Source organism: Sebastes fasciatus, chromosome 21 (genome assembly GCF_043250625.1).
Source record: "Sebastes fasciatus isolate fSebFas1 chromosome 21, fSebFas1.pri, whole genome shotgun sequence".
Classification (NCBI taxonomy): domain Eukaryota; kingdom Metazoa; phylum Chordata; class Actinopteri; order Perciformes; family Sebastidae; genus Sebastes; species Sebastes fasciatus.
The window spans coordinates 24,944,843-24,967,317 of record NC_133815.1 but is presented as its reverse complement, the minus strand read 5'-3'; the positions used below and the strand labels follow the sequence as shown (position 1 = coordinate 24,967,317).

Sequence of the window (22,475 nt, the reverse complement as noted above, 5' to 3'; positions counted from 1 at the left end):
CCAGAGAGGAGCTAAAGAGCCGCATATGGCTCCGGAGCCACAGGTTGCTGACCCCTGTCCTACACGCTGAGCACACAGGAGAGGTTTCAACCTGCAACCTCACTGCTAGATGCCACTAAATCCTACACACCGGCCCGTTGAACAACACTTTGATTATTGCATATGCGATCATACATGGGCCATATTTTAAGATGATATGACAAATATATATATTTGAAATAAATATGTGTCTGGTTGTTTTACCTCCAGGTAGTCAAATTGACATTGGCTGTGGCTCTCCACATTGAAGCTGTTAAAGAAGAAGGAGATGTAGTTGTTGGGTGGTGCCTTCAGGATGATGGTGCAGTCCACGTTGTGGGGGTAGAGGTCAGGCCAGCCCGGGCTCTTCAGGTAGCCATATTCCTGTTCGTAGGTTCGGCTACAGCCTGGAAATCACCACCGGCACAGTCAGAGCATTTATCTGGAACCGAGTTCCCTCAGTACACAAACCCCCCCCCTCTATTTCAAAACCAGCTGAGCAGTTTCCATTGGGACCATTACTTCAGGAAAAGGAGTCAATGAAAACTGTACAACAGTGTATTGTGTGGATTATCCAGAGAAACATGGACACTGTTTTTGGAGAGACATGTTGACTTTTATCAAATGAGATGCATTCAGCTCCACCGTACTGGGATGAAGCCAGAAATCTCACAACCTGGAACATTAAATAAAGACTATATGCATGGATCGAACCATCCGAACATGTTTTATTTTCTGTAATTTGGGTGACCTAACCTTTCAAAACAGATAGCACTGATAAGTAGTTGATAAGTGTCGGTCAGTGAAGCGGAGCTGACTGGTGGGAAGGTGTTACTGGTACATATGGGTCAAGGTTTCCAGACATTAATCTACATTCTCTTCTTTGCACACACACACATTTCGAGCCACAGACTGTTAAAGGAAACTAAGTAACAGTGCCTCTACTTGAGCAGGATATCTTGCTTTCGTTTGTCGTCTAGCTTCTAGTTTTCTACCGATACGTACTGGCGATCTGATAGGTGACGCTCAGGCCATTTCCTGCCATGAAGGTGTCAGATCTGAAGTCCATGAGGATTGTTCTGCCGTAGCTGTAGAAGTCTGGTGGATGGTCATCTGATGCACAGAACTTATGTGACTGCCCGTAGTCTCCCTGGAAACACAAGAATCACCTCATTCAGAATAAATGCGACAATACCGTAGCTGTGCAGGAGCTGATACATCCCATAATCCCTCCCCTCTCTCCACTGATCGAGAGTGCCGTCACTCCCAACATGTTCAAAGCAACTCTGGTTTGTTCTGGCTGATTGAAAGCCGTCACCGAGACACTATTAACTCCATCTGCTCAATGGGTCCTGTCCGCACGTCAGTATCCATCAGGAAGTGAACAGGACTTCAACCCTAACCCTTCACCGTACCAGGGGCTGAGCTGATCTCTGAGCCTCCTCACTCATGTTAACACTCACCACAGGCCAGTCCTTCATCTCCAGGTAGTTTCTGGGGCAGCTCTGGCTGGGCTGGAGGACAAAGGTCTGGACCGACACCCGGATGGTTTCCTGGGCTGGAGCATCCAGGATCCAGCGGCAGGACGTGTAAGGAGGATAGGCATTGGGGAAGGAAGGGGATGTCAGGGTCTGGACGGCGGTCGTGGCGTTCACAGTGCCACCGCAGTACACTGAGGGAAGGCAGACACATTGAGAGGGTTGGGAAATGCACGGAATGATTCACCAGTTTCCAGCGACTTAGTGCAGAATGCATGATTTGTATGTGCGACCAACAGCTCTATAGCTCACTCTGTCTGTCAGTCGGTCGGTCCACAAAAACACCCACCCTTTGGTGACCACAGATTTTGCCCTAGGAGGCTGGAATTAGGCGTGGACGTCAAGTGTATGGGTGTGAAGGTGTGTGTTTCTGTTCATTCAGTGGCCTATAACTCCTAAACAGATTCATGTACCATGGCCAAACTCATGAACCATGGACTCCCAATGAGGAAGCTGCAGACGGGTATTCGAACGCAATCATTTCGGGGATTAAGCATTGGTTTTAATGGAGCAAGATGGTGTCGTACAGTTCAAATCTTTTCAGATAAAAATGAACTGTAAAGTCAAGCAGAGTGCAGTGCAGTACAGAGAGAGTAGAAAGGGTCTTACGTGGCACAGCTCTGTAGGTAGCGTTGAAGCCTCGTTTCTCTATTGAGCTATCGGTGACAAGGTGAATAGTCAGGAAGTTTCCGCTCGATACAAAATAAGAAGGGATGAGGTTTCCGCAAAATGTCCCAACCAGAGGGAAGTTAATGTTGTCTCCATCATACACCTGTCAGAGATACACAAACATTAGGACAGGAACAAAACAGAGTCATAGTATTATTACCAACCTGGTGTTGTCCTACAGTAGGACTTTGTGCATCAACAACGTAGTACTCTCACTAGTTCACACCAGCAACATACACATAGAAGCATCATGCACATCAACTGAAGTTATGATCAGAATGGACATCATTTCTTGTGAATTGTTGCAACGTAACAGAACAGAACAATGTCGATGGTCAGTAAGTAATGAAAGAAAAGTTAAGGGCTTCTCTACTTTGACACGGTCGAAGCGGCAAGAAGAGGAGCTCTCGAGGTCAAAGGTGTCGAAGGTCAGGTTGACAGCCCTGTTGACCGGCATCTCAATGGTCCACAGGCAGTCCATCCTGGGCTCATAGCGCCCATCCAGGTTTGTATCCGGAGAACCAAACATGCCCATGGGCATGGACAGGTAGCCACCACATCCCTGAGCGGGACCTGCAGGCGGTTCAGAAACAAACACTTAGCCAACACCTACCAAAAATCTGATTGTCTGACAGGTTCAACGGGTTGATGTGCAAATCCACAGAATCACAAATATTCACAGTAGATGAATTAATGTTTATGGATATATAAATGTTAACATTACTATGGACGCAACACCTTTAATGCCCGATTCAGACTACACGATATCAGCCCGATTATAGTCCGACACGGCTGTCGTAGGGGATCGGGAACTCCCCGGTGACTCCCCGGTGACGTCTGAACTCGCGCATGACTATGGAATACGACGTGCCATGATTGGTCGTGGTCATACGTGTAGTCTTGCCAGTCACCCGATCAAGACACTGCAAGAGTTCATGGCGCTGTGATCGTTAGATCTGACATGGTGACCATCGTCAAAGACAAAAATATTGTGTAGTCTGATCCCAGCATAAGAGACTGGACACGAGCACCTGGGACACAACGTCCCACGGGGTATATTGATCCAGACATGTAATCAGTCCAGATGGACATAAACTAACACAAGCACATGGATGGATCCTATTCATGGACGATGAGCGAGCTGTCACTCACACACTGCTCCCTCACCAACACAGGTCATTCAGGGGTCCAACTGATCGGGGATCAGATAAATGGTGCAGCAGCTCGGTGCGCCTTCTGTATAATCAATTGTATGTGTCGAAATAGCTGGAGTCATTTTGACCTGAGGCTCTAATGAGACAGAGGCCCTGTTCAGACCTGGTATTAACATGCGTCCTCAGTGATCCGATCACAAGTGGACAGCTCTAAGTACAGGTGTGAACACACTCAAGACGCATTGAGGACGCATTGAGATCGGATCTTTCAGACCACATTCAGAGGTGGTCTGGGCCACATATGACCACATTCTTTTAGCAGTGTGTACGTGAATGCGTCCTGGCCACATTAAGGACCGCCTACTCATCTGATGTCCAGCTGGGATCCGCGGGATCACCGCGCCCCTCAGGTGAATAGACGGACAGACATGGGCGCTTGTCAGCACTGAAACGGCCTCTGTGCTCTACTGTATGTAGACTAGACACGTGAAGTGCATTACTGTCGTACTGTCGGTGTTTTTGTTCGGCTGCTTTGTGCGGAGCTGACACTCGACCGTTTATTTTGATGTTAATACAATGTACCAGAATTAACGAATATGTAGGATATTACTACTGACATTCATGTAATATTACGTCACAACGGCTGCTGTATTAGCCATGTGTTTACTACGTGTTTATTTGCATATGGGGTGGGGAAGTGAGATCGGATCACAAGTGGCCACTGAAGACACATGTGGAGACGCATTCTAATGCCAGGTGTGAACAGACGCACTTAAAGCTGTCCACTTGTGATCCGATCACTGAGGACGCATGTTACTACCAGTTGTGGACAGGGCCAGAGTCTCTCTGAGTAAGGGGCATACCCACAGCCTCCTTACTGATTTCGGTACCGTTGGCTGACGGATGCATTTACACCTAGTAAACATCCAGCTGGGATGCATCTCAAACCACCTCTGGAGGTAGTTCATCTTGCATGCTTTTACCCCGTGCTTTATTGAGGACAGATGTTAACCGATGCAGGAAGAGATGACAGTAAGTGTAAATGGTTTAGTTTGGGACGATGCATCACAAAAGTGCGATATCGAATGAAATCATAGGTACCTTATGGTAGGTCCTGTCTGTATATCTGTTTTATGGGGGTGGTGGATATAGTCGGCGTCTTATTTCATGTTTTATTGCGTGCATGAGCTTTCTTTCAAATGGAAATAGCTCCTCAATCATCACAAACTCACATAATACCCCTTTCACACCGAGGATTCATCCAGGGTTGAACCAGCGTTGATTGTGTGTCTGAAAGGGTTAACCCTCGTTTACTGACTCGGCTTCGCGACCCAGGTCAAGAGGTGGGTCGGACCAGGGTCGGATCAGGGTCACACGAGGGTCAGACCAGGGTCAAACAGTCGTGAAAACAACTGTCACAGGTCGCTGTAGCTCAAACAAGCGGTGCGACGTATGGCAGCAGGAATGTTTTCAGACACACCGGAGGTGAACGATGGACGATTAATTAATTATTTAATTTAGCGACCGGGACGGGGAGGGACAACGTAGTGTAGTGAACATAAGAAGGCTACAGAATGAGAGAGACATCCGCTGTTATGTTGCACGGAAACGCACCGTTTCCGCTGACCAACCTACCGAGGATCTCACTATAAACGGCCCTCCAGCCAATCCCATTCACCGAGGCGTCGGTCCTGAACACGATGAACAGCTGGTTGGTGGAGGAGCGCAGATCGGGTGGGAGCACTCTACCACAGAACTTCCCCAGCAAGGGCGCCAAGGTGTCCTGTCCATCATACACTGCCACGTAGTCATAGCGACAGGAAGACGACACCTCCAGGTGGAAGGTGTTGAACCTGCGGAGAGAGCCATTGTCATGTCAGTAGCTATTTTTGGCAATATTTCATTGCACTGAAAGGAATTTTTGTTTGACAAAAAATTTAAAAAAATTCCTCTCTCTGTGAAAAGCTATGTGTGAAATATGTTTGAGAAGGTTCTCAGTCATCCAGGTCATGGTATCCGAGTAAGGGTTAAATCAGCAGCAACTAGACTTGGTTTAGATTCTTGAAGACGTTTCACTTCTCATCCAAGAAGCTCCTTCAGTTCTGGCTGAATGGTAGGGGAACCCAGGAATTGAACCTCCATGGGGTGGTTTGAAAGAGTGAAGAGGCCATCTATGCCAAAGTAGAGGAGCCATCACTCAACAGAGGAGGAGGCCTAAGGCTATGACCAATCTTCCACCTACAACGCTGTCCTGGCATCCCTGCCCAGGAGATCAAACAACCATTCACACTTGACCGCACCGGACAGTCATTCATACCTGGCATCGACTGACCCTAACGACCCATAACTATAGTCGCCACACCTAGGAGCACCAACGTACTGAGTGGTTTCTATTTTGCTGCTAACGACCCCACAGAGGTTAAATTCCTGGGTTCCCCTACCATTCAGACAGAACTGAAGGAGCTTCTCGGATGAGAAGTGAAACATCTTCAAGAATCTAAACCAAATCCAGTTGCTGCTGATTTAACCCTTACTCGGGGTATGTGTGAAATACACTTTCAGTTTCCCGCTGGAGTCCTGCAAGCCTTACTTGAGATCCAACACTGTGTCTGGCCGGGCCATGATGTGGTAGGTACAGTTGATGTTGTGGTGGTAGTTGGTCTCGGAGAGTGCTGGACTGCTCAATGAACCCATAGTACTGTTGAAGAATCCACCACATGCTGTAGACACACACACACACACACACTGACTTTGTTACTGTGACTTGTATTGGACAATTACTGCATAAGCAGTGCAGTGGTTTTCCCCTGACCTTGACCTCACTACATGGCTGGTCCTGTACTGTAGCAGGGTCACACTTGGGGCTCGCTGCAGTTGTTAGATTCTGTGAAGCAGTCCTTCAACTTGGACAACAAACTTTTGACAGTTGTCTTTGTCCAAAGTCTCTGTTGATGGCTTAATTTGCTCATATCGGAATTATTTCTCCCCTTGGTTACTTACGGATGGCTCTGTATTGTGCCATGAAGCCACCGTCGGTGATCACAGAGTCCGAGTAGAAGTGGAGTAACATGGGGCCAAAGCTGGAGAAGGGCCCCGGGATGTTGCTGCCACACAGAGTGGCCACAGCAGAGCCACCGGTAGCCCAGCTGTAGATCTTCAGCCCGTCGTACTGACATGTGGAGTGTGCTGGACAACAGACAGACACATACCCGTCAAATAACATCGAGCACAAGACATTTATTTACAAACATGAGAATGCTATCGCTACACTTGCCTTCTATTTGGAAGGTCTGGAAGGTGAGGATGACCACGGTCTGCTCTCCAGCGTCTATGGTGTAGTTGCAGTTGGAGTAGTTGGGGTAGTCGGCTGGATAATTGGGAGAAACCACGCGGCCGCTGGAAGCTGTGAAGTTTGCGCCGCACCCTGATAAACAGAAGACATCAGAACCGGCCACCTCATACCTCATCTAAGTTAAGACAGATGTCCTCTGAAAGCTGGGATTCAAGCTACTCCTCACTGTGACGACAATACAGATGAATCTGAAACTGGAAAGGACCTTCACTGCTGTAGGTAAAACATCTTCTACACTCTCATCTAAGAGGAGATGACTTGTGAACAAACACAGTTACCTCACATTCAGATTCAGGATGGTCTTTATCAACAGCAGGAAGCAGTCTTGGCTGCCTGGTTCTTACTGGTGCTGAAGGAGGCTGAAAAGCCTCTGCCAGGAGCTTCGGTGGCCTGGAATCGGCTTGTGATGATGTTATATGGAGCGATGATGGGGCCCGGGGCCACTGAGCCACAGCCTGTTGACAGCAGAGCCTCAGGATTTTGGGTCTGACCTGACCACACCTGCAGGAAAAAATGCATAGTGATTCAGAAACATACTGAACACAACTGAAAGATTTATTTGACAACTTTGCGCAAAGTACAATCAGAGGTCTGGATTTTATAGGACTAAAATATCCAATCATAATGTACACATCATGTTATGCTTGAGGAAACTGCCTAGTTTGACTGTGACACCTTTACACTAGGGATGCACCGATACCGATACCAGTATCGGGTATCGGGTCCGATACTGTGCTCGTACTCGTACTCATACTTGCAAAACGGCTCCAATACAACGACACCGATACCACTTTGCGGTGGTCCTCAGCCGGCGAGCACCGGCCCTCACTTTCAATGCGCCACAGGGTTTTGCTTGCACCCTCTGACGTTAGACTGCGTTAGACTCCTTGGTCCGTGTTTCAAGTAGGGTCGGGTGGGTCTTCCAACATCGTCGCAGACCCCTGGCGCCTTTTACGTGGGCCGAGCCCCGATCTTGCGGCAGGACGCAGTTGGGGCGCACTGAGGACAGTTCGCACCGGGAGCAGGGTGCCGTCCCCGGCAGAGAGAGAGGGCGCAGCGAGCCCTTTGTCCACGGTGCGGCGAGGTCCGGACGGGGAGCGCTGTAAAGCTGCATCCGCGAGCCACCTTTGCCCCGAGCCTTTCCAAGCCGGCCTAGAGCTGGTCGCGGCGCACCGCATTGTAGGCGGGACTCCCCAGCCTGCCGTGTGTCGCTCACACCCTCCAGCTGGCTGTTAACGAGGGACTTTTGGGACAGAGAAGTACTCGTAATGGTACTCGGTATCGGCGAGTAGGGATGTCACGATACCAGAAATCTAGTAGTCGATACCAATACCAGTGAATTTAAACGATTCTCGATACCAATTCGATACCACGGTAAAAAAAAAAAAAAAAAAAAAATCCCATGTAATTGAACACGCACTCCTTTATTAAAACATTTGAACATTACAAAAAACTGAGGCATGTAGCCTTTAAGTCAAAAATAAAAAGAAACGTCTATTAACATTGCAAAAGAGAACAGTGGCATGTAGCCTTCAAGTATTTAAAAGAAACAATATTGTCTGGATGTCTGTCTTTGAGGTGCTTTGCTAAATTGGAAGTATTTCCTCCTTTGTAAAGAAAAGTACGACGGCACCGTTACTGCACCGCATACTGGTTTTTGCGAATCTTTTATTACTCCTTGTAAATCTGCCTCGAACGCAAAGTACTTCCATACCCGACTCTTGCTATTTGTTTTCTCAACGAGTTGAGGCGGAGGTAGCGCTGCAGCAGCTGCCATCTTCCACGTCACGTGTTGTTGTTTTTTTCCGTACTGTTACGGCGTTCTTCTTCCTTCATTTCACGGCAGATGAGAACATTTGTAAGCGTATACTGCCCTCATTAGATCCGGAAGAATCGCATCTCCAGTACCTCCGCTCCGGTACCAAATGACCATTACAGGCAGAAGAAAACGAAGTACCGTCACATTTTTAGAATTTTGGTACCGAGTTGGTGCCGAAGTATCGGTTCTCGTGACATCCCTATCGGCGAGTACCCAAATATAAGTACTTGTACTCGGTCTGAAAAAAAGTTGTATCGGTGCATCCCTAGTTTCTACTAACTCCATCTACTGTAGTAATACACTGACTATGGAGAAGTAGCTCATACAAACCCCCTGAGAAACCCCTGAACTATCCCTTTAAGCTAATGTTGGCAGTGTAGCATTACTTTCTCTATAAAGCAGCTGGTGGGAGCATCATAAAGAAACGGCAGTCTGTATTTCTTCTCTTACTAACACATCCTTTTTTGTGACACGTTTCCGCTGAAGTTCAGTGCTGGTACCTTGACGTAGCTGCTCTGGCAGGTCCCACTGCTGACTGGAATCTCGAAATTACTGTTGAAGCTCATCTCCAGGTGGTTCCCTTCATGGGCAATGATCCGCCAGGAACACTCCACATTGGCTGGGAAGTTCTGGGGATAGTTTGGAGACTTGATTGTTCCCGAATCAGCATGGATCACCCCTCCACAGCCTGGCCGGAAAACAATAATTTGACTTTATACAGCGCATGTATTAATGATCGTACAAATAATATGAAGGAAAGATTGAGAACACTGATACAAAGCAGACTGTAAAACCAAAAGTCAACGTTGACTTATCTTTGTTTCCTAAACCTAACAAAGTAGTTCTGTTTTAAACGGTTTCAAACTGTTTAAAACTGCGACCGTAATCCAGGATAAAAACAAGCTTCCCTCGAAACGTAATTGGGAATGCAGTTTAGTTGTATGGGAACATAATTTTGTAGGAGACGGGGTTGTTTTGATGCATATCTGTACTCCTCTTTGTACTTCTATCACCAGGGGCAAACTGAGATTGAAAGCCAGGGACTTTGAAATGGAGAGGCAGTTTTTGGGCAGTAATTTTATCAATATTTGAGTGAATCGTCTGATTCAGATTGTATTGATAATTAGACGACGCCAACGAGTTCACTCAAATATTGGTAACATTACTATATATATAAAACATATGCATATATTTTTTGCTAGAGCGAAACTCCGATGTCCGAGTGAAAGTGAACGCAGCAAGAGACGCTCCCAGCTGCCGCTCGCCACGGCAGCGTTCTGTGCAGCCTCTCCCGGTCCCGGCCTCAACACAACGGCTGCTGATGACTTTTTCCTGCTAAATGTGTGTGTAGGGTTCCAACTCCCATTAGTAGAAATATGGAACGGCTGCAGATGGATAGTGGCCGGTTGGTTTGTTTAGTAGTAATAGTAACTTGTGTTTGTCTGAGGGACAGATTGACCCTGACTAAACTCAAATATTTGCTGAGCCAATCAGATTTCAACAAAAACAATTTGGAGGGGGGCACTCATATCCCCCCCTCAATATTGAAAGTATTAGATTGGTCCAGTCAGCGCTGTCAGACTGGTCTGCTGCGAGGGCCAGGCTGGCCCATGCTGGGGTTGCACATTTAAACTTGATAAAACGCAATAAAGATCTTTATTAAAAACAAAATTAAAAAAAAGAAAGACCGGCCCACTGGTAATATTCCTGAGCTTCCTGATGGCCAGTCCGCCCTGTCTACCACAGCTAATCACAGGCGTAGCATGTTAATGTTGAGAGTGTATCCAGGGCTCAGCAACCTTTACTATCAAAAGAGCCATTTTAGGCAAAAAAAAAAAAAAGAAATCTGTCTGGAGCCGCAAAACATTTGCAGTGAGGTAGGGGCCACATTGAGGGAAAAAATGTACATCTTAATGAAAAAAAATCATAATATTACGAGAATAAAGTCATAACTTCACAAGAAAAAATTCATAATATAACGAGAATAAGTCAGAACTTTACGAGAAAAAAAGAAAATAACACGTAAAATTACTACTAATATACTACTATACATATATATACTAATATTATGACTTTATTCTCGAAATCTCAGATTTATTTTTTTTCCTCGATGTGACCCTAATACTCTGTCATACCGTCGTACCATAGATCTACAACAATGATGAATACAAATTAAAAAGTAAACAGAAAAACAGTTATTGATTTCCACAATGTTTTTAAAAAATCCACAGGGAGCCACTGGAGAGGAGCTAAAGAGCCGCATGTGGCTCCGGAGCCGCAGGTTGCAGACCCCTGGTGTAAACCCACCTGAGGAATCAGCAGACCAGGAGGCCATGAAGCCTCCTCTGGACACACTATGGTCAGCCAGGAACACCACAGCCAGCTTGTTGGATCCTGACTGGATGGTTCCTGGGGAGGTGGTCCCACAGTACTGGCCGATAACGGGGGAGCCGGGGGATCCTCCATTGAAGATGGTGACAGAGTCCCAGCCACATTGAGAGTGGGGCTCCAGGTTGAAGTAGCTGAAGGTTAGCTGCAGTAAGAAACCGAGAAAATGTTCAGTTCCTCGGGTTTAACAAACCTCAGCGATATCTGAACAATAAACAGCAGCACACTGATTCTATTTCACAGGAGTCGTTCAATGCTGACCAGCTCAAGCTAATACTGGGAAGTCAACAGTGGCCGTCTGATACTGGGAAGCTCCCATTAGCCAAAATTAGAGGATTGTGACTACAGGACCATTGACAGTGTCAATCTGCCTCTGCAGTGTAGACCTCCCACAACCACAAACCATTTTAGGCTGGAATAACAGCGTCTGACTGCCAGTGTGCATTACCAAGCCATTACATAATAATAATAATAATAATAATAATATAAAACGCAGGTGTCGCCCCTCTACTGGTCTCCTCCAAACACACGCATGTGTTCGCCTACTGAGGTTAAATGTAGCTGGCCAACCAGGATGCGCCTATCGAAAACGTGTGTCCCCACAGTATATAAGGCGGCATGCAGCGCTGTCCGTATCCTATCCTCACAGTCACATGGTATTGATCTTTGCCCATTATGTTGGCTTTTTAAAAGTTTTCTTTATTTATTTATTTATTTATTTTTTATCTATTTTTTTTTTTTTTTTTTTTTTTATCTATTTATTTATTTTTTATTTTATTTAAATTTTTTTTATCCATATTTCGTTTTATTTTATTTTGTTATGGGGAACTGGGAGAAAAAAATTTGAAAAATAAATAAATAAATAACTTCTCAACTGGCCGGGCATTGGCCATGCTGCCTCAGGCTCACAAATTTACGTTACGCTACGTTACATCTGAATCCTTTTTGTCCTTCAGTGTAAATCCCTTCCATTCTTTGAGTTCAGCCCATTCACCAGGCCGTGGTGCAGACTCACCGTAATAGTGTGGCCCGCTGGGGCCTCTAGTAGCCAAGCACAGCGACTGGGGCTGGGGTAGATGTTGGGGTAGCTAGGACTGGATAACACCCCCCCTTCACCTGTCTGCCAGCCTCCACACTCTGCAAAGAGAGAATGATCCATATAAGGACTTTGATGGTAACATCACAACTGCTGGATTAGACAATGGCATACTTAAGTCTTACCAGAGAACAAGTACTTGGCCTTGAAGCCCAGGTCTCCCTGGGAGGCGTCAGTCCTGAAATGGACATAGAGCTCTGGGGTAAAGACCACAATGGGAAGGTTGGGGGTGGTCTGCCCACAAAACTTGGCCAACAGATCCCCATCTGAGTCACCTGAGGGGAGGGAGTAGAACGTTTAGCAAAAGCAACACATCAAGACAGATATAATCCATACATCTCTTTCTTCTCTCCTCCCACCTCTGGACTCAAGTGATCTCCAGGAGGGTGGCGAGTGATGAACTCAGCTGTCAATGTCTTTTCTCACCTAAGCGGAACTGGAGGTAGTCTGACACACAGGTCTGGTGGTTCTCCATGTGCAGGTCTTCTATCAGCACCACAATAGAGGAGTTGATGTGCCGTGGGTTCTGGATCAGCCACTCACAGTTGAGGTTGTTGCTGTAGTTGGACACCAGGTACCCAGGAGAAGTGAAGTTCCCGCCCGCTTGGTTGTTCAGGACTCCACCGCACTCTGACGTGGGAGCACAAAGAGAGGCACGCACACAACTTGTCTTGAAACATCTGTCCGTATCACACAGACAACAGCAGCACAAACAGCATCCTCCAAAGTAACCACACCTTTTAGTAAAGTTTCAACAAAAACTGAACATTAGAATATTTATGTATTAAACTGCATTAAGTGTACCTCAGAACTCAGAGTCCACTACTCTTTAACTATTACTATTATATACTACACTATACTACTATATTACACATATCCTTAAGCACTGACCACATGGCGAGGTATTTTTTATATTATCATAAATATATCATACTGGAGGTAGTAGTCCAGGTTTGGAGTATTATCTAACCTGCAGGCTCCTCAGAGGAGTAGGAAGCCATGAAGCCACCGTTGGACACTGAGGCGTCGGTGCGGAACACAACGGTCATGGTGTTGCCGGAGGAGCGCACCTGTGTGCCGGCTGGTACCGTACCACAGAATCTCTGCAGGCGAGGGGCATCGGCCGCCAAGCCGTTCAGTACCTAGAGAAGACACAGAGGTTATCACAGAGACACGGAGGTATCGGGTCTTCCTCTGGAGTTCTGCTGTAAATGTCGGTATGACACAAAGAGGGTTTAACAGTGATTGGAACTGACTCATCAGTAATGTAATTAATTTGCTGGGTGACGAGCATGAAAACATTAATTGTGAATTCCCGTGGTGACCGACTACATCGTTGTTTAATATGAGAATGTAAATGAGGACAGTGAAGAAAGATGAGGACATATTGGTAGAAAAGGACTCACGTCAACGTAGTCAAATGTACAGGAAACACCAGAATCCTCCAGCCGCAGGTCATTGATGGTGAGCGTGACCCGGCGGTTTGGTGACACCACAAGCTCCCAGCGACACACCCGGCTGTGTGGGTACAGGTTGGGGTAATTGGGGGAGGAGATGGTTCCTGAGGGAGCGTTCAGCTCTCCTCCACAGACTGCCGTAGGAGGAGAGGAAATGTAAAACAAAAGAGAGACATTCAACATGACAAATGAATAATTTATTTATCTCTGTGAGCGTAAAGTAAAAAATATACTCAACTTTGAGACAGCAAATATTGGGCCGTTAAATGTTTGTACCTTCAACGCTGGCTTCAAACATCAGACTGAAGCCAGCTGCATTTACGCTGGTGTCGCTCACAAACTTCACGTAGGCAAAACTGTCAGATGTGTCCATGGAAGCCGGAAGGCTACTGCCGCAGTGTTTGCCCAGTAGGCGCCCTACACACACACAATACAACAAAGGGCATGTATGTGATAGAGGGTACATGACGTACCTCTGCAGTCCTTTCTCCCTCTATTTCTGTCTGTTTCATTTCATTCTCATGAAGAAATATAAACATATGCTGGGAAATAAATGCACACTCTGATGTGAGTGCTACTTAAAACTCACTGGTAGACGCGTTACGCCCGTTACACACAGGGATCGTCGAGAGTGTGTGGCGGCTGCGTGGCGTGGTGGCTGCGTTATTCACGCGTCGGGTGTTCACACCAGCTGCGTTTCTGCTGCTGCTGCTGTCAGCCCTTTCTTTCTACATAGAGTTTGCCTTTTAATGGCCATTTCATTTCATTATAAATATAATTTATATTTATTTTAGACAGAGAAAGGTTAAGAAACGTGTGGTCATTTTTAAATAATAGTAATAATCAACAGTTAAAACTCCGTACTTTATTCATTCATGGAGCTCTCCAAGTCACTGCATGTTTTACAACACTGTCCGGCACATATTTCAGAATAAAAGCCTCGTGTTAACAAATGAAGGAATTCTTTCCACAGAAAAAAATGCTTGAGGGCTTTTATTTTTAAATTAAAGCAGGAAGTGTCGATTTAAAAATAAGTCTTTACTTTTTTTTCATGTCCGTAACATATTCTACAGATAGACACCGAAACTGTAGTAATCTTGCTGGTATGATGTCAATATACTGTCAATAGATCACCTTCACTGTCTGTTGTTGCTGTGAAATACACGGCATGCGTCAAAAATAGGCGAGCCCTCTATTCTCTAGAAGAGACGCAGCTGAGATGCGCTGACGTGCGTGACTTGCGCGTCTCACGCTGACAGTGTGGCTGCTCTACCTGTTAACACGGACGCCGAAATAAAAAACAACAGGTAACGCAGCCGCCACGCGCTCCTGACGTTCCTGGTGTGTCTGAGACTTTAGGGTGAATGGGGAGTGAACCTCAATGACTCACTTCATTTGGAGTGTTTGGGCTTTCAATGCACCGATTACACTATCTTTAGCATTTTAATGACACACACAGGTGGTGTCTTTGAGAAGCAACTGTAAAAACTCAGTTCCTATCCAATCATGTTGGTTTATTCATGAATTGTGCACTCTGGTGGTGGCTCTGAGGTCATGAAAAGAGTAGCTGTATTCTCACCTGAGGCATTGTACTCTCTGATTTCCACATAGTCAGCAGAGCATCCTGAAGAGGTCTGCAGGCTGAAGTCTCCGTAGCTGAGGGTGAGGTAGTGCCCCGTGGGCCCCTCCAGGTACCACTCACAGCTGGAGCTGTCAGGGTAGTTGGATCCTGGGAAGCCAGGGCTGCGGATGGTACCGCTCTGACCTATGTAGGTACCTCCACATGTTGCTGTGAGGGGTTTGGAGGTAGTGCCATTAGTGTTAGTGTTAGAACAAGTTTTACAAATCCTGATCACCAAAAGTCACTTTCACTGCATCCGGACAGTACAACCTCCAACCTGTAGTCAAACCTCCTACAGTATGTAGGATTAGAGACGTTTCCTCTATTTTTGACACCACTATACCACAAACAGAAACATTCCTGATTTGTGCCTGTTAGGTCTGAGCCAACTACTTCATAATTAGAACTGGATCCATATCCAAATCCAAGCCCTGGACTTGCCTACCTATGGAGTACTTTGCCTTGAAGCCTCTGTGCGTGACGCTGGTGTCGGTACGAAACCTGAGCAGCATGGAGGAACCTGTCGAATGTTGGGTAGGCGGTCGGGTGTTGCCACAGAGGCGGGAAATTAAGCCGGCGTCGGAAGCTGAGCCGTCACGCAGCTCCAGGTAGTCATACGCACAGCTGAGAAATACATGAATGGATACCTGAAAACATGTCTAGTGAAGGTCATCACCACCAAAGCATGCTAGAAGAAAACAAAATATGAACAAATCTTCAAATAAAAATGATCATCATCTTCTCAATAAAAGATGTATGGAGCTAATTTAGTGCCAAAGCTAATGACCCCACGAGCCAGAGAGTTGTCAAGTTGTCACATGAATTAAGTAAAGGTTATTTGTGAGAACATATTTTTGAGCTGATATCAAAATGATGATCATTTTATTTTAGAGGTTGAGGAGTTGATTTCACCGCATCTCAACTCAATGATATGAAACTTTAGAAAAGAAAAGCACAGCAGATGAAAGAGGCAGTTCCGTTTCCAAATACTGAATACACTAAAGAAATGTCAAAATAACCAAACGACATCCTGAAGAGAAAGCAGCAGCTGTACCTGGCTGTGGTCTCGATGTAGAAATCACCCTCAAAGTCTATTTGAACAGCCTCTCCATTGGGCACGGTTATGACCCAGATACAGTCGATGTTCTGGGGGTAGTTCTGAGGATAGTTGGGTGAAGTGATGTAGCCTGGAGGATCGTTATCGTTCAGCTCAATGAAGCCTCCGCACGCTGCAGAAGGAGAGAAAGAATAACACCGTATCGGACCATTATGCAATAGACCAGCGTTAACTCAGTGCATGTCCAGACCCTCCGATCCTTGATAGCAAATACATAAATTCATGAAGCCAATTAAATTAACGAAGTGTGTTAGTTAAACTGAAAGGTTTTTAAAGTAATATCCCTGGTATAGACACAAGCTTATGATGTAAATTGAACCTTGTAACTTTAGACGTAGTTTGACTCACCGGATGTACTGTGGGTATCAGCCTGCCATTGGCCACCTATCTCATGAACCATTCTCCTGCCCTTCCACTATCTATCTATTTTACAAGTAACCGTCGCTGCATCCTGGGTTTAGAGCCACCCAAGAGATTGTGATTGGTTTAAAGAAATACAAACAAGCCAGAGCGTTTTATTCCCCTATAGCAGAACGACAATGTGTGGAATGAAATTAAATTAAATTCAATGAAAGAGGAAAAGTCCATCTTTTGATTGAGCCCCCCCTATGAACTAGCTCTAAGACAGGGATTTTCAAAATCTGACCCTCAAGGAGAGGAGGATCTGGGGATCTAAGGGTTAGGGTTAGGGCTAACCCTAACTCAACGCCAACCGTAACCCTATTTAAGGATGACCCGCTCTACCCCCCTGAGCTACAGCCTCAGTCTCAGTCTATCACACTGTCAATATCTGGGCTTTTCCATTCAACACCCTGAACTGTAACTATCAATTCCAATATTAATACTGTTTGTAATTCCTGATAAAGTCATTCTATGACCCTTCTGTAGGAACAGCGACCGGCGAAGACAGAAGAAAAGAGTGGTGGTTATACCCTGACTGTGGGCTTCAAAGGTCAGCTTGAAGCCACCGCCCTCATTGTTGGCATCAGATGCAAAGTGAATAAAGAGGTGGTTGTCGGTAGTCTGGATGAGGGGTGGAACACTTGTACCACAGAGACGTCCCCCCAGTAGTGGAGATGAACCATCTGGACCGTTCCTGAGCTATGGAGACACAGTGGATCCAATTATGTGTTCATAGTACCGACAACTGGACAACCTGGAACCAACTGAAAATCTACAGGTGGATGTGGTTTTGAACTATTATATAATATGCAGTTTTGCTATCTATATGTTGTTTACCTCCAGGTAGTCTCCTGTGCTGCATCCAGTTCCATAGCCTTGAATCTGGAAGGGGCTCTGGAAGGCGACAGAGACCCTGAAGCCAGGTGTCACCATCACATGCCAGCTACAGTCCAGACCCGGCAGGTAGTTCTGGGGGTAGCGGGGACTGCTCAGCACGCCTCTGTCTGCATGCAGGAGGCCACCACAACCTGAAAAGACAAGTATTACGGTTAGTATTCTTGGAGAGAAGTGGCAGACAACAACTGACCAACAACTTTCTCCAGTTAAATGAGAGTGAAGCTGTAATCACTCCCTATTTACCAGAAGTGGGACCGAGTAATTTTTTTGCAAGTCACAAGTAAGTCTCCAGTCTGCTCTCAAGTCCCAACTTCAAGTTTTCGAGTCCTAAACGAGTCATAATGTGCTCTTCACCAAATGTAATGCCAGTTGTGTCTCAGTCTGTAATTTTCGACCCACATGTTTTTCATACCGTAATTCATTATTTTTGTTGACTACTGCAAAGTTTTTGTACGCGAACCAAATTATCTTTGGTATCATTTTTATTCCAACTGGCTCTCAGTAACGTAACGTAAGTTCTCCACGGTTCTCTTCCTTCAACTCGATTGGATGCTGTCGGATTGATCAAAGTGGATCCGGGGAAATAAATATCGACTTGCTGGGAATGAACAGCTTTAACATTAGTTCAGCCAGGAAATGAAGGGAAATAAATTGATTCGTGGCCACTTTCTAAATAACATACTTCTTAATCTTCTGGTTTTTGGGAGGGTTTCAACTATTTTCAAGTCAAAAGGCTCAAGTCTAAGTGAAGTCGCCAGTCGTTGGTGTTACAGTCTAAGTTGAGTTCCTTTTTTGAAGTTGTCAAGTCTAAAGTCATCAAAGTTGTGACTCGAGTTTGACTCGAGTCTCATTTATACTGTAACTGTTTGCATGTGCACAAACAGGGCTGAAAGATAAGACACTTCTAACGGACAAGTTGAGATTTATAAAAACAGTCTGTCTGGAGTTGTTTGTTCAGAATACTGAGTAACAAATATATCTATCCATCCATCCATCCATCCATCCATCATCTGTAACCGCTTATCCTATGCGGGGTCGCGGGAGTAATAAATATCTGAAGTTTATTCATTTGTTTCTGGTGTATGACCTCTGGAGTAGGAGGCGTTAAAGCCTCGGCCGCTGACGCTGCTGTCTGAGGAGAAGTGGATGAACATGGAGTCTCCCGTTGAGTGGAGAGAAGCTGGAAGGTCCCGACCACACACATTGGCCAGCACGGGGGATAAACTGCTCCCACCTGAGAACACACACACACACACACACACACACACACACACACACACACACACACACACACACACACACACACACAGAAGGGAATCAGACGATGACCAGAGGAGCAAACAGACCTAAAATATACTGGCGACTCTTCATTCATGGTTTATTTAATAGGGACCAATACAATGTACATAGACAACTTAAAAACAGCTATCTGATGCCAGTATCATAGTGCTTATAGCGGATGCTAATTTGTAACACCTGTCCCTAGAAGGGCTTTTTGTGAAAATAAGAGATTAAAACAGGAATGGGTACAGGAAAAATAAATAAATACAGTAAAGCACACATTTAAAAACAATACATGAAAAACTAGACATTAGTACAGGATTGTTGCTGAATTAAACAGGATTTGGTTGCTCTCTTAAAGGTGGTAAAGTTTGCAGCAGATTCTAAGTGATCAGATAGCGAGTTCCAAGACTTCGCTCCTTTCACAGAAAAAGCTGTCTGAGCAAAAGATGTCCTGCAGAATTGAACTTTACAGTTGCCACTTGAAGCTGCTCTGGTGGATCTGCTACAGCTCTGTAGTCTCATGATGTATTTACAGAAAGGCAGAGGAGCAAGTCTGTTCAAACATTTAAACACAAGCTTTACATAATGAAAATCAATAACGTTTGCAAAACTTAACATCTTGTATTCAGGTTTGGTTCATGGTCTGTCATGGTGATGGGTTTTATTATCAAAGGCTTGGGGATGAGATTGTCAGCAACCAAACATTGCCTAGTGTTGTCTGTGTGTGTGCTTACCAAGCCCCCAGGAAGAGCGCCAGGCTTTGAAGCAAGTTTTACATAGTGGCTAAACGGTGGAATAACAAGTTCCGTCTATCATCTTCTCAGGCCTTTAAAAGCTCCTTCAGAGCCACACAAAGAATTAGTTTTCACAGGCTGATTTTGATGTGTAAAATCAGTGGAGCTGCTCTGTTAATACCAGATAAACAGCTACCTACAGTGTCTCATCACTGTCTTTTGTCCTGTGGGGTGTCATGGCTTACCGTCTCTGATGACAAGGCTGTCAAAGTAGCAGTTGGGGTAGTCCTCAATGTCCAGGTACAACAGGTTTAACTCTACGGTTGAGTCTGGAGAACGGATCAACCAGGTACACTCCTGGTTAGGAGCGTAGTTTTCAGGCCAGCCAGGAGAAAAGAGGAAGCCGGGAGTCTCTCCTGTCATTAGCACTCCTCCACATGCACCTGACACACAAACACACACACAGAAAAAACAACACATTCAGATGGTGCACATGCTCCACTGAAAAAGTATGACCATGCAATCATACTTGTAGAACATCCATCCAGATGTTAACAGAAAATAAGTCATAAAGACACAGTTGAGTAACGGACTGTCCCTTTGGTTCAGTGAATTGGTTCTATCTCGCACAGGCTCCGCCTTCGACTGGACTCTATGGGTAATACTCTCCTCCAGGCACGCATCCGCCCACTGAATTTTGCATTAATGTAGCCGGCCAATCATGACATGCCTAACCGAATACGTGCTGACCCCACAGTATATAAGGCAGCGTCCCTCGCTGTTAGCCCTTTCCTCTTCAGCGATTTGCCCGCTGAATGCTCATCTCCACGAATGGAGTCGCCGCATCAAGAACCTCGCCAGTATCCGTAGTGCCCCGGCCTCATCGCTGGAGTGGGTCTTCTCCACGCCTGTTTCCAGTGCCTCTGTGCGGACCACGCAGAACAGGGTGTTCTGCAACCTCCGGCCTGTCTGGCCTGCCGGTCGATTCTCAAGATTCAACGTCAGCAGTGGTGGAATCACTTCTGACGCTGCAACGTGACGCTCCGCTGTGATGATAGGACCCGCAGTCTGATATTATTGTCGTCAAAGTGTTAACGCACGGCCCCCCCTCAGGCGCACCGAACAGCTGTTCTTGTGCTTCGGTGATGGTGTGGCCAGTAAAGCCCTTTCTAAGAAACTTTGTGAGTGCATCTCCCAAGCCTATAGGCAGGCGGGAAGAAATTTGTCCTCGCAGAACACTGGAGTTGCTGGTCTACTGCTTCCTGGATCGGTTACTTTGTTTGTGTTATTGGGGGGGGCGGCTGTGGCTCAGAGGTAGAACATTTAAATGAAATTTCACATAAGAAAAGATACCAGATTGTCTGTATTATCACTGACCTGGTGCGATGGTGGGTGGTGGTCCAGAGTCCTGGACAGCGGTCCATTCCACGAGGAAACCTCGTCCTCCCACCACTGAATCTGACGTGAACTGTAGGGTGACGGTGCTTCCTGAACTTCTCAGGGGAGGGGGCAGGGCCAGACCACAGAATGTCCCAATGGGGTAGTAATGAACACTGGGGCCGTCAAATATCTGAAGGGCAAAATGGACGAGGTGGTATCATATCACTGTGTTCTTTCTCCTCTAATGTAACCTGTCCACTGATGACTGTCACAGTGAATTTGACAACCATCACATTGCTGAGTTTGTAGAAGGACTGTTTGTAACTAACTACCATGAGCGCTCGCGTGTGGCTACGCTGTTCAGACTCAGACTCCAACACAAACTACACGGAAGCACCAAAACCGCAAAGTTGTATCTAGTGAAGCCCGTCTGTTAAACAGTGTTGGCCGCGGTCGGAGGACGCGGGGGAGACCGTAGCAGGCTTCAGTCCTATATAAATACTGTGAAAGTATCAAAACGCCAAGTCCACAGGGAAATACACACAGCCCGTATTCAGAAACTCTGCATTTGAAACAAGCTGTCAGGATTTCTGTTCATGTGTGATGTCACAAATATACAATATTTAGACCCTTTACGCAGTTTTAAACATAAACTTTCTAAATGTGTCCCAGTTTATTCCTGGTTGCAGTGGATGTGAATGACATCAGCTGACAGGAAGTAGAATTCCGTCGAAATGTGCTAAAACGGAGCATTTAAGACAGAGGGTAAATACAGGTGTATTCATGCCGACAGTATGAGGAAAATAATTTTTTTTTTTAACGTTACAGCATGTAAACATGTTCTAGTAGAAACACAAAATACAAGTCTGAACCTGAAAATGAGCACGATATGGGACCTTTAAATGAGTGGAGCTGACTACAGACTGATGTTTCATTATTTAAATGTTGTATATCTCAGCAACTGAAACACCTTTGGTTGGCACCGTGATATGCAATCAATGATCAGATGCACCGGGATCCATTTTAAAGCAACCGATGGATCAACATGACTCAATAGCAACGAAGCAATATGTTAAACAACACAATGCATTTCAACACACACTTAGTTGTAATAGGTCAAATCAAGGATACAAATGTGATTTCACAGCACACACGACCTTACTTTGAGGTGGTCGTAGCCACAGTCAAGCAGGTCCTCTATGTCCATGTCCAAAAAGCGGATCTGGACGTAGCTGTCTCCGTCCACAGTTATGGTCCAGCGGTAGTGGGCGTTGTAGGGGTACGTTCTGGGATACAGTGGGGATGCGATCTGACCAGACTCCCCCACCACATCGTTACCATACACTGAGAAACAGTGAGGAAGTCAGAGTTAGATTTCTCAGTCAGTCTGAACACAACTCAGGTTACATCAGTAAGATATTTCTGGGACTAACGACAAAGAGAGAAAGAAGATGCGCTAGAGCCTTCGTTAGTGGCATGGTACGGTGGTCAGTGCTATTTCATTCTTTCTGATCACCGGCGGTGTGTAATGTTTGGATATCCAAATATT

At 45.8% G+C, this 22,475-nt stretch overlaps 1 protein-coding gene across 1 annotated transcript in view; it reads right to left on the bottom strand.

Moving 5' to 3' along the window:
• The window catches only part of cubn (cubilin (intrinsic factor-cobalamin receptor)), a 63,613-nt gene that overhangs the window by 5,745 nt on the left and 35,393 nt on the right, over window positions 1–22,475 (bottom strand). Inside the window, exons 38-64 of the mRNA XM_074621961.1 lie at window positions 22,089–22,270; window positions 20,924–21,116; window positions 19,792–19,989; window positions 18,616–18,762; window positions 17,469–17,659; window positions 17,162–17,330; window positions 16,167–16,341; window positions 15,558–15,736; window positions 15,071–15,280; window positions 13,768–13,908; window positions 13,441–13,625; window positions 13,005–13,176; window positions 12,461–12,664; window positions 12,160–12,309; window positions 11,954–12,075; window positions 10,858–11,083; window positions 9,051–9,238; window positions 7,076–7,232; window positions 6,654–6,803; window positions 6,380–6,565; window positions 5,970–6,099; window positions 5,015–5,232; window positions 2,599–2,798; window positions 2,166–2,328; window positions 1,482–1,690; window positions 1,024–1,168; window positions 244–425 (exon numbers count right to left, since the gene is read on the bottom strand). Of these exons, the coding sequence (XP_074478062.1) occupies window positions 244–425; window positions 1,024–1,168; window positions 1,482–1,690; window positions 2,166–2,328; window positions 2,599–2,798; window positions 5,015–5,232; window positions 5,970–6,099; window positions 6,380–6,565; window positions 6,654–6,803; window positions 7,076–7,232; window positions 9,051–9,238; window positions 10,858–11,083; window positions 11,954–12,075; window positions 12,160–12,309; window positions 12,461–12,664; window positions 13,005–13,176; window positions 13,441–13,625; window positions 13,768–13,908; window positions 15,071–15,280; window positions 15,558–15,736; window positions 16,167–16,341; window positions 17,162–17,330; window positions 17,469–17,659; window positions 18,616–18,762; window positions 19,792–19,989; window positions 20,924–21,116; window positions 22,089–22,270 (4,772 nt within the window). The remainder of the gene's footprint in view (window positions 1–243; window positions 426–1,023; window positions 1,169–1,481; window positions 1,691–2,165; window positions 2,329–2,598; window positions 2,799–5,014; window positions 5,233–5,969; window positions 6,100–6,379; window positions 6,566–6,653; window positions 6,804–7,075; window positions 7,233–9,050; window positions 9,239–10,857; window positions 11,084–11,953; window positions 12,076–12,159; window positions 12,310–12,460; window positions 12,665–13,004; window positions 13,177–13,440; window positions 13,626–13,767; window positions 13,909–15,070; window positions 15,281–15,557; window positions 15,737–16,166; window positions 16,342–17,161; window positions 17,331–17,468; window positions 17,660–18,615; window positions 18,763–19,791; window positions 19,990–20,923; window positions 21,117–22,088; window positions 22,271–22,475) is intronic.